This window comes from Falco rusticolus, chromosome 6, assembly GCF_015220075.1.
Source record: "Falco rusticolus isolate bFalRus1 chromosome 6, bFalRus1.pri, whole genome shotgun sequence".
Lineage (NCBI taxonomy): Eukaryota > Metazoa > Chordata > Aves > Falconiformes > Falconidae > Falco > Falco rusticolus.
In genome coordinates this window covers 20805076-20817141 of record NC_051192.1, presented here as the reverse complement: position 1 = coordinate 20817141, position 12066 = coordinate 20805076, and the positions used below count along the sequence as shown (strand labels likewise).

The window sequence follows — 12066 nt, the reverse complement described above, 5'->3', positions numbered from 1 at the left end:
AAGCAAGACAACTAACATATTGCAGTGTAATTTTCTTCACCAGCTGAAATGCTTCTCTAAATCATAGTAATTGTTTTAATGTACTCTAGATAAGGTGAAATGTATATTATATATTCAAATAACTGCATTTACTATAAAAAAAACATGTTGAAACTAAAAGCCCATGTTTGGTCCTTTCTCCTTTGAAGAACCCTTAAATTCTCTTTCAGACTAACCAAACGGAATTTAAGTCCAGTCAGGAAAAAAGCAAGCATAACAATTTTTTCTTGTCAATTGGGGCACTCACAATGCACAACCCATAATGAATTTTGCTGACTTAGTTCTTTATACTAGTGATACTTGTAGTATATCTTTCACTTGTATTGTCGAAAACATATGGAACAGAAACTCACAGAGACATGAAAGGCAGGATGCTCATTAACACTTTAAAGTGTGATGGGGGGGGAGGTGTTTGCTTGGGGGTTTTATGTACTTTGGGAAAGCTTTTCAGATTCAGGATATAGGTGCCAAAGGAGAGACAGCCAAGTATCCTTCGTTCTCAAGACAGTCAACTGATTACAATGCAAAGGGTGAAATCCATGTTATTTCTGACTGCTCTTACCTTAAGTAAACTTGTAGCTATTTTGTAATCTTTCTTCAAGATTTCAAGTTAGCTGTCAGTGTTGAACAAAACCTCAAAAATGCTCATTGAGCTGAATTTTAGTGCATTTACCTAGTCCGGTTCAAGAGATTTTTTAAGTCCTTAGGTTAAAATGGGAATAATTAATGCTACTGGTAAATGACAGTAGCATTAACTTTTGAACCAATGTAAATATGTTTTTGTTGTTCCTAAAGAATTCAAGGATTTTTGAACAATTACGCAGTTCTGGCAAAGCTCTCATGTCAAAATATAAGCAAATACTACAGTTAATTGTAACTTCTTCCTTTAGAATAATCATTTATTCCTTTCATTCTGAGTTGGATTATGTAAAAGAGAGGGGTTTTGTAAGGAAAAGATCCCACCTTCTGCTCTCGTGGTGTAAATTACCTTTTCAAGAGTAAGAGTTGATGATGATGATGATAGTGCAGGATTTAATCTGTTTTTTCAAGGTGAGTGCAAAAGGTGCCTACTCCCATCAGTAGAGGTTGACGTAAATTCCTGTGTTGAAGGCCTAGAACTTCCTGTATGTTAAACATTAAATAAATGCTCTTACTTGTATGAACCACGTACACAGTTATACTTCCATCCTCTTTTGTTTTATACGTCTCCTTTGAATAGGCAATGCTGGACGTTGCAGCACATCATGGCTGGCTGGTGACTGCTCTGAATATAACCAACCTGGTGCAGATGGTGGTTCAGGGTAGATGGATACATGACTCTTCCCTGCTTACTTTGCCCAATATAGAGCTACAACATCTTTACCTTTTTCGGTATGTAATTCTTCTAAGCATTTGCAGGTTTGCAATTTCATTCCACTTCTGACTGCTGATTGTGTTTGAATGTCATTATTGTGCCCCAGAATGTTCATTAATGCACCAGAAGCAGAACTCATTCTTTCACAATGATGCTTTCCCAAATGGTGTTTCTGTTCCTGTTTTCAACATTCATTGATTAATCAACCCCCACAGATTATTCTGAGAACCATGATTCCAGACAAATTAACAAGAGATTACTGGAAGAGTTCCAAGTCCTAACAAATCTATCTCTGTATATTAATTATCTCTTTATTTTAATCTGTTATAAAAATACATTAGTATCCATCTTAAGGTCATAGATAATGCTAAGCCTTATAGATGCCTAGATGATGCAGTAATTAATGCTGCCTGAAAATACATGACCAGCATTTACTAACAGAAACCAGTATCAAGTTTTACCACCAAAACAACTGAAAACAAATGTTTGCTTTCCCTCCCTGGGCATATGTTTTGCTGTCTGTATCAGGAAGTGGAGCCAAGGCAAAAGGAAGAGTCTGCGTGGAGGTTACCAAGGACCTATCGAGTGTCTTCCCGAACTAATGGCTGCCTGCGAAGGAAGAGAGAATGTTTTTGCTTCCATTGTGGACAGTGAATTGCAAACAGCACACATTTCACAGGTAATACTTTCTATCGGTGGTCATTATCAATGTGATTGGAAAGGAAGAGTGGTTGGGAAAAGAAATACTCTCTCCACTTCCTTCAGCAAATATCATGTGATGTTCTGTATAAAGTGTAACACATTCATTACTCTAATTTCAAGGTAGTGCTAGCTTTCCAAAGGTTCTTCTCGGCCTGTTTTCTTAATATTTTTTTCACTTATTCCCTGCTAACCAGTAACAGAGTCTGGTTTATGACTGATATTACCACATCTCTTTGCTCTAAAGATGCTTCTCTAGGTCACTCAATCTGCTGAGTGTTATCCACCTTTTCATAGCCAGCTATGCACTAGGAATACATGCATTGCAAATGTCATCGTAGCTGGTTTCTGAAGTGGTCTGTCAAACACCATTTTTTCTGAGAATACCCTTAGTAAAAGAAGCAGCGCTCATTTTTTGTTTGAAACAGAAAAAGCAGATGACAATTTCACACTTCACGGGGGGAAGGAAAAAAATACTATTCCAAAATGTTGAGGCTGCTAGAGTCTTATTTTCAGTTTGATTTTCAAGCCGTTCCCAGCAAAGGACAGCTATGTTCCATAGTATTCATCACATGCTAAGCCTACTGATTTCAAATAAATGTACAAAAGATGAAAACTTCAACAGCTACATTTAAAATCTTTTTTATTTGAATATTTAAAAGGACAGCAATATGTCTTGTGTTTGACTGTTCAGCTTCAGTTAAACCTTTTACTGGTATGCAAACAAGAAGAAAAGTACTTAAATGTCTATAACAGACATCTGCATTTGTAACTAAATTAACATCAAAATTCTGAATTACGAAAATGTATTGACATCAAAACAAGGCTTCCTTTAACAACAGATTTCTAACATAATACACATTGATTTCAGTCCAACTTTTAGATGTGATAAAAAATTAGAACATTGTTATAATTAGTTCAGGGAGAACTCAGAAGTAAACTTACTTAATTTATTTGCATAAATTGCCATTCTGTTATCTTTAAAAGCAAATGCAAATTGGCTCTGTCTGATATGATAATGGTTATTTGGCTCAAAAGTGCTTCAATTTGTGTAGCAATCTGGTGTCGTCTCTGCAGTGAGGCGATCCCAGGTAACATACAAATCCTGAATTATTCCAGAAATTAGTATGTTTAAAGCATCAATTTAAGTGCTAATTGCAGTAGTAATGAGAAAAAGCAGTACTACTGTGAGATTTGCATCTACTGCCCCATCAGTATGCCTGGAACGGCTGCTGACTGGCAGAGGATTTGGCTGCTAATTAAATAATTGTATGCATGGCAGTGTTCTCGTCTGATTCAATAGATGAAGATTAATCCTCAGATAAATATGTTTGGCTGGTATTGAAATGTCTTAGCAGTTTCTTCAAAAATAGCTTGTGTGTATGGTGTATGGGATGTGTACGTTCACAGTGTGAATGACTCTATGCCTCTATATATTTATGTTTGTAAATACAGATGCATATAAGAGGGAAAAACAATGTCTTAGCATCATATAAGAAGAAAGTTTCATTTCCCTGAGTTGGGAATGGCCGTAATGGGTCTAGCAAAGCCATGACTGTATTATGCAGGTCATTGCAAATGTAAAATCTTTATACCAATATTTTATATTCTTTACAGCATTTTTTTTTGAAAAAAAATATTGTAATACCTTGCACAGAATTAAAATTCATTTTGAGACTGCCTATTGAGCATCTTCTTATATAAAGTCTTTCAATACACAGTTAGACAGGGGCCAACCAAGAGAAAAATTCTGCAATAAATAATGCATCTTTATATGATATATTTTCTAAAAATAAAAAATATAAAATCACAGAGTTTAAGCCTAGGATTCTGGCACCAGACCTGAACAAAATCAAATAAAGTGGTAAGTACACCAGTAAATTGCCAAAAACATTCTTTTTCCTAACAATCCTATTACTTCTCACTCACAGTATATTGAACCTCTATCTTAAAGCTGTTACTAGCACAGGACTAGTAAAAACAGCTTGAGCTTTACATAAATTGGAGGCAGACAGGAAAAGGAAGAAATTTCACATTTGGAAAGAAGAAAATGTCTTTTAAGCAGATTGGTAATTAATTTTTAAATAGCAGCTCTTGAAGCTGCTCATGGATTTGGAATATTAGGCTGAGTCCTGGGGAGACAGATTATTGGAAAAAATGCTAATGATGTTATCAGAGGTTCATGAAGAATTTCTCATGTGATTGTGATTTGAATCTATGGGTTTGGTAAGTAAATATATATATATAGTATATTTGTATATGCACACATTGGGCATGTTGTTAATGTAAAAGGAGATAATATGTGCTTAGGTCATCCTATATAGCAACTCGGTAAAATTGTCAAGAAATACCCAAGTGATGTGGGAGCCTGAGTTTAATTTTCCAAAAGTTAGTTATAATCCTAAACCTCATTGAAAGTCAGCAGGACTTTAAAAGCTGACAGCCTAAATTCAAAAGCTATTTAGACTGTAACACTGATCTTTGGCCTAAGCTCCATCTTTGTTTCTGTGATTCATTCTGAATCATATTTCTTTTACCAATCTTTTTCAGTTTCTAAGTCACTTAGGCATTAGGCACTTTTTCAAATACTAAGCTGATATTTATATTACTGAAAGAGAAAAAAGAAACCTCAAGATTGCAAAAGATATTATCCCTGCTGTAGTATTAGCTGCTTTTATTCTGGAAATATCTGTGTTCCTATAATCTTTTTCATTTTCTCCTGCTACTACTTGACTTTTTTTTTTTTTCAGTACAAAAAATATTTCTTTATTTTCTTCACATTGCATGGATGATAAAAAGGCAGCCTGCTGTCCATACTATATCAATGATTGAGCAGTACTGACTTTGCCTTTAATTTTCAAATACACACAGCCTGAAATCATAGAATCATAGAAACATTTAGGTTGGAAAAGAACTCTAAGATGATCAAGTCCAACCATTAATGACCGAATGACATATTACAACCACTTTCTTATCTAATTAGAAAGTTACTGAGTTACTTTGTTTGCACCATGAAAGCTACATGAGGACATGACAGCTTTTGACAAATGGAATATGTTGGTGTTGTACAGTATAAACCAGATCAAATCATAGTCTTCAGCAAAGCAACAAGTAACACCACTAAAGGAGTTAATAATACATTATGATCTCTGCTGAAATTAAACCTTGTTCTAACATAATTGTAAGAGGGCCTGTTCTCTGAGATAGTACATGTAAAAGTTTTCCAGGTAAATGATATCTAAAATGTAACCAAAGTGGTGGTCACCACTCTGGTATACGTTAGGGTGCCTCTACTGAGCACAGCAGAAGTACGCTGCTTTGGTACATGGAGAGTCTTACACAATAGGTAGGTCTGTGCAGTTCCTACAGTAAGCTTCATCTTAAAAACCTTTAAACGTAAAATCATTTGCCAGTTAAGGTGTTACTACTCAACTTGTTTCATCCAGTGTGATCTGGGGAGGTGATTTTAGTAGTCTTGTGTGTTAAATGTAGCAAAATTCCAGCAATGGCTAATTCATTTAGAGTGTCTGTAGTGCTTTTTCTCCTGCTTCAAGGTGCTGCCTTGTTTTCCCCCTTTTCCCTTTCAAAGCTGGGACAAAGAGGGATGTCTTTTCCCTTGACATTCTGGCGGTTTATTTTCTGTTACATTTTTCCAGCCCTTTCTTAGCTAAGGCACTGTTAAGAACATCAGTGCAATTCATTGGCGTCCCCTGCTTTTATACGGCAATTCCTGAGTGCTCACAGCTGGCCCTCCCCACCTTCTCCATTGAACAGACACAGCTGTTCACGCAGCACACAGAGGAGGGGAGAGAGAGAGAGATTAGTTTTTAGCCTAAATCAGATTTCTCATTTAGTTCAGCCAGGCTCTGGTAATGCAGCCATTTTAATCCAAGTCCGCGCTGCAGCCGAAATGGGCAGCCCTGCCCTCCCCGTGCCATTTTCACCTCTGCTGACCCAGCTCTCTGCACAGCTGCACAAACGCTGGGGCTGGTTCAGGCAAGGAGATGGGAATGAGCATCCGGGGCGGAGGGGAGGAGGGATCATACCAGCCCTCTCGCTGACGGTCGAAAGGGCATGTAGCCAAACAGCTACATGAATGCTTGTGCCAGCAGAGGAGGTGGCTGGACCACTTCTTCCAGTGGCACTGAAGGTTCATGCTTACTCAGAGTACTGACGGGATTAGAGAATATGCTTCCACAATCAGCTTTAAGCTGATCTAAGTTCATGCTTCCACCAAAATGATTAGCAAGCTGATCCATCTCGCTGCACAATCACAGCATGGCGGTGCCAACGTGTTGGGGATGGAGAGGGGGACAGCTTGCTGGTGGCGAGGATGTTAGAGAGAGGGATGGCACCACCTTTTCCTGCAGCAGGGCGATCTTAGGTCTGCTTACCCTGGCTGCTGTATCCCTAATTATGTGTTAACATACACCATTATTGTCAGTATGAGTCATGGCAACGGTGTCTCCAAAAAGCAAACTGAGCTTTTATTAGGGCTCTAGGCCTTCCAGCACAGAAAAAGTAATCGGAGACACATCAGGCACAATCTAAATGAAAATAGATTTTGTTGAAACACAAGATAGTCAAGCCAGTACTTGAAAAATATACTTTAGTGTTTTTCCAGATAAAACATTTCTGTTCCATGCAAGTATTGCCCATGCAACTATGCCTACCCTCTTCATTCCCACAAGTTCCCATTTTAACATCTGCTGGCTCTTTACCAAGACCAATATTCTTTCCTTCTTCTCCCTCCCACCCGCTAGCTTTTCATATGTATTCTTTGAAAACACTGGTGAAGTGCCGATTCCTGTTTTGTTTTGCGGGTGGAGGGGAAGGAGGGCAGGGCAGCGCGTGGTTCTTGGTCTTTTGGGTTTGTTTTTTTTCCAGTGCCAGCCTCATCTATCTTTTTCAGCCATAATGAAGCCACAAATCACTGCCTCCGTTCCACAGCCCATTTTTTCATTTCTTCCTAACAAATTTCATTGAGTGAACATGCTGATTTTCTTTTTTACTAAATGAAAGCCTGCATTACCCCTCTCCATTTTTGTCACAGCTTCTCAGGGTGCTTTTCCTTGTCTGATAGAGACCAAAATGAGTGATAGATACATAGGGCTGCATTTTCAGGATGCTGCTTTAAGGCTGAAGGGAGTGTCATGTTCAACTACACAAATTGTATGCCTCTAACAATAGTTCCCTGTACAAGGATGAGAGAAAGTTGAGGGCCTGTTGCAGTTCATGAGAAACCACAGAGACTTAAGATTCCTCAGGAGGACTGTAAGGAGGATTCGTGAAGATCAATGCAAGAAAACCTTTAAAAAAAAAACAAACTAGGGATAACTTCGGATATGCAGTTGAACTTTTGGTTAATTATCTGAACTGATCCTCTGAACTCTCTGAGGTTTGCCCATTGCTAATTAGCACTGCAGTGACTTGTTCTTTATGGATTATGCTAAGGAAGTTTTAATTTAAAACTTAATTATACTAGTTTTTAAGTGGCTTATAGGGAAAAAAATACTTTAATCGAGAGTGGAAAGGAATTTTTCCTGTGTTCAGACCTCAGTAATCTTAGTGAGGCACGTGTAACATGCTTGAGAAGTTTCATACTTGTTTTATTTGCCTAGAAGGAAGTAGACTAAAAAGTTAATGAAAAGCATTTTATGCTTATGACTGAGAGTCATACAACTATAGATGATATTCTAATACATAATAAAATGTTATTAATATAGAATAAATGTGTAGACTGCACATTGAATCGTTATTGTTACAGTGGCAATGTTTGTATAGATCGTCTGGTAGTCCACAGGGATCTGTTTTTTTCTACAGGCTTGGAATTTCTTGTGCCGTTTGCCAATTCTAAACGTCAGCCTGAGCATTAAGGGCTGTTGGGATAACCCAGTTCAGCCACAGAACGAAGTGCCTGTTACTTCTGTGACAACAGACGCGCGAGATGACAGACGATGGATCAAGTTACATGCTGATCAAGAGTACGTGCTCCAAATAAATCTGCAGAGAACCCAGATGGGGTATCAGGTAGATTAATTTATCATTTCCTTTCCAAGCACACACATTTCCAATAATCCATTTACCTTATCAATAATGCTTTATACAGCATAACTGTTTTTTATCGTTTAAGAATTGTGTATATTATAAACTTTCAAAGCCTTTTCTGTGTTAATAATGAAGCAAATGGTTTTTCAGGTTGCAGTAGGGTAGTAAATAGAGTCTTAAGGTAAAATCCTAGACCAATTCAAGTCAATGAAAAAATTCCCTCATTTTTTACAAACCAGAAGCTCATAAAGTTCATTTGTTAGGGTGCTGTAAGCAGCGACAGTAGAGATGGTAATTTCACAGGCAGTATTTAAGTAGTCACCAGGCCCAAACTCCTAACACTTGTACTCTTGCATATCCTGCTTCCCTATTATATTCCCGTGTACTTCCAAATTGCATACCAAACCCATACCTATAACTATGTTTCTACTCACAACACACCCTCAGGCCTTTACTGAGGATACTTTCCTCCTATTTTACATGTGAAGCTTTTTGAAACTACATACAGTTCTTTTCCACACCTAAATTTCAGTCCCACCCCTTTGCCCAGTTAAAGCACATCTCATTTCACCTTGGGCTGGTCACCTCGCTGGGCCCCCAGCAAGTCTTCATGCACCAAGACAGAAACATAGCAGCTGCACAGGTTTCCAGCTGCTCTGCCCCCAGCAGCAGTAACTCAATGTACCTGTCTGTCAGCTCTTGTAAGCCTTAGGACCATGCCTCCTGCATTCAAATTGGGCACTGCTGACATTGTAGCTATCACTTATAGATGCATTTTTTGTCATTTGTATACCACGAGTGGCATATGATATGCTTATATCACATATATATGTGATTTTTTTATATTGTATATATGATAATGATTTTGCTAATTAATTTCTCTAGCATTTCAAACAACTTAAGAATTAGTTGCCAGCATTTTTGTTAAGGTACAAAGAAGAGTTCAAAATAAAAGCAGAGAACAGTTTTAGATGTTAGTTTGAAGACTCGTAAAGACAAATTTCTTTTGATAAAAATAATATGTTCTTTTGTAAGTCCTTTTTGAAAAGTATTCTTCTTTCCCAAAATACTTCTTGTCCTGACTACAGCAAGTACAAGGATGTCACCATCACTTCAATGGGAGACTGTCTCATTTGCAGGAGGAGAAAGTGTCAGAGCTCCTCCATAATTTGTCCTATATGCCGTGCCAGTTACTGACAGAGACTTTTTCTAACCAGAAGCCGCAGAAAAGAAGGGAGCAGGAACATTTCATGAAATGATCACTGTTTTATAAACCTCTCCTAGAATTTGATCCCTCTTTTGTAAGAAACAGCTGGATCAAACTGTTTCTGAAGCTTCATTGCTGTCGTGGTGCTTTTCCTTCTGTATAAATCTTCAGTAAAACCTTTCCATCTACAGAACATGAAATGAATGCTGATTGAGTATGCATCATTATATCTTCAGCTCTCAGCAGTAAAGTCACAGTCTTAAAGAATCACTGAAATAATCTGTCCTTTTGCTGTATCAACCTCAGATAAAGACTTCAAGTGCTGTTTTTGTCTTTATATTAATCTTGAACAATACTGTTTAGCTTTATTTAAAGACACTAGGTTTACAATTAACCCTTCTGCAGAGAATAGCATTCGGAATATATTAGATGAAATTACAAAAAACAGAACAGTATTTCCATTCAAGTTTTAATAGGATACAAAATAAGTGGAACAGAATCTTGTACTCTGGGTTTTTCTCTGTGGACTGTGATTTTATTTTTTTAAAAAACGCTTATCTGGAAAGAAACAAAAAAATTTTAGTGTGCCTAAATTATAGTCTTATGTAACGATTCATGATAACATGGTTTTGAGCTGGGTTTCATTCAAGAAAGAATGGCATTTTGGAAAGGTGATTTCTAGCTTTACTAAGCTGTTTCTTTTCCCCAACAGGGAAAGCAAGACAGTAAAGCAGTGGCTCCTCGATTCCCCAAAGCTAAAGATGAAGGATGGTTTTTGATATTGGGAGAAGTCGATAAAAAAGAACTCATTGCCCTGAAAAGAACCGGATACGTCAGAAATCGAAATACTGTTTCTGTTGCTTTTTATACTCCAGAAGCTCCTGGAAAGTATGACAAATTTACAAATTAAGTTCTTCTAGTGATTATTTTTTCCAAGTAGTCAAGACCTAATTTCCAAACTAATTATTCTGCTTTTTTGCATTTTAGGTGTATCTACACATTGTATCTCATGAGTGACAGTTACCTTGGCATGGACCAACAGTACGATATTTACCTGAATATTATACCAGCTAGTAATTCAGCACAAGTCACAGCAGAGGTGGCTGATGCTGTGTGTCACCTGGCTGTGAAGTAAGGTGATCTGAAAAATCCATTCAAAGGAACTGGTTGTGCAGCTAAGACATCAGGTCATTCTGGATATCCAAAAATGAGTTTGCCTTAGTAGAACCAACTTCAAACCTCAAGACAACAAGGAAATTGAAAATGACTACTGTATTGACTCTGGTAACACAGAGTTAGCCACAGTGGCCTTACTCCTTTATGAAGATTTATCTTTTCTTCTTTCATCTTTCTTCTTTCAGAAGTCATATCATTAATTGAATTTTGACACATCTAAACAAAAGACTAAAAGATACTGTAATCTGTGCAAATTTTGGGCTATAGTCTTAATTTTGAAAAGTGTTCTGTAGCCTATGTATTAAGGTAGTTTAAATAGTCATCTTTTTTAACTTATAGGGAGAAATACAAAATTTGGTGTAAGAACTGCTGAAAATATTGATGAATGTGTTATATTTCATGTTTAATAAAAATATGTCCATAAGAATGTTTTGCATTAGATTTTTCAGTGTAAAATATGAGATGTATAGTAACAATATCCTCTTCTTACACATACTACATTTTGAAGGTACTCTAAAGGAAAAATTTCACAGATTTTTATTAAACAGTAAATCTGGTTATAAAGGCACGATAAATAATATAAAATATTTGCAGTATAGCAATGATGCAATTTATATAGATCATAAAGTTTACCCGTTACATGCATGCACATACGTATATATACACGCCACACATATATTTCATATTTACAATTTCCTTAGTGTTTTTTCCTGAATTTTGAAGGACTAAGGCATATAAAATCAGGTGTCCTGTTCTAGGGTTCAGTGCTAAAGTGGGCAACTACATTCTGTAAGTAAAAGTGAGGCTTCAGTTTGCAACAGATGGCTTGATGAGCAAGGAAGACTTCTGCCAGACAAGAGGTAGTCTCTAAGAGATGCCCAGCTCGGCGATAATACCATGGAGGCACTTCCACCTGCAAGACATAAATCTGAAAGGAGAAGTTCTGAAACTTCTTCTGAAAGAAGCAGCACCTATCTTCTGCACAGTGCAGTGATGAGACTGCTTACCTAGGTGTACGCATCCTGAGGTCAGTCCTCTTTGCGGCCTTAAGGGGATTCAAGATGCTGCTTGTGTGAGTACTTGGAGGCAACACACTGCAAAAACATCATGCATCTTCATTCAGACTGGATTTTAAACTGAGTATTAACGGTTGAACTTGTTCAGCTTTGCATTTAGCCGATAAGCATTACCTCTCTGAGGAATCATTTTGCTATCATTTCCATTGTGTTTCACCAGATGAAAGAATATGGCAGAGCTGTTGCCTGAAAGTTTTCCAGAAGAAAATGACACTGGTGGTGCTGCACCCACATGGAATCACAGAATGGCTGAGGATCTCTCTGGAGATCTTATGGTCTAACTCCCCTTCTCAAGCAGGGTCACCTACAGCTGGTTGCCCAGAACCATGTCCAGACAGTTTTTTAATATTTCCAAGGCTGGAGACTCTGCAACCTCCCTGGGCAACCTGCGCTCAGTCACCTTCACAGTAAAAAGTGTTTCATGCAGTTCAGAGGGAACCTCCTGTGTTTCAGTTTGTGCCCTTTGC

At 37.5% G+C, this 12066-nt stretch overlaps 1 protein-coding gene across 1 annotated transcript in view; it reads left to right on the top strand.

Annotated features, from left to right (window-relative positions):
• The window catches only part of ASCC3 (activating signal cointegrator 1 complex subunit 3), a 281127-nt gene extending 270177 nt beyond the window's left edge, over positions 1-10950 (top strand). Inside the window, exons 38-42 of the mRNA XM_037390923.1 lie at positions 1259-1410; positions 1922-2072; positions 7916-8122; positions 10060-10235; positions 10335-10950. Coding sequence (XP_037246820.1) covers positions 1259-1410; positions 1922-2072; positions 7916-8122; positions 10060-10235; positions 10335-10482 — 834 coding nt within the window. The 3' untranslated portion in view covers positions 10483-10950. The remainder of the gene's footprint in view (positions 1-1258; positions 1411-1921; positions 2073-7915; positions 8123-10059; positions 10236-10334) is intronic.
• The last annotated feature ends 1116 nt before the right edge of the window (positions 10951-12066 follow it).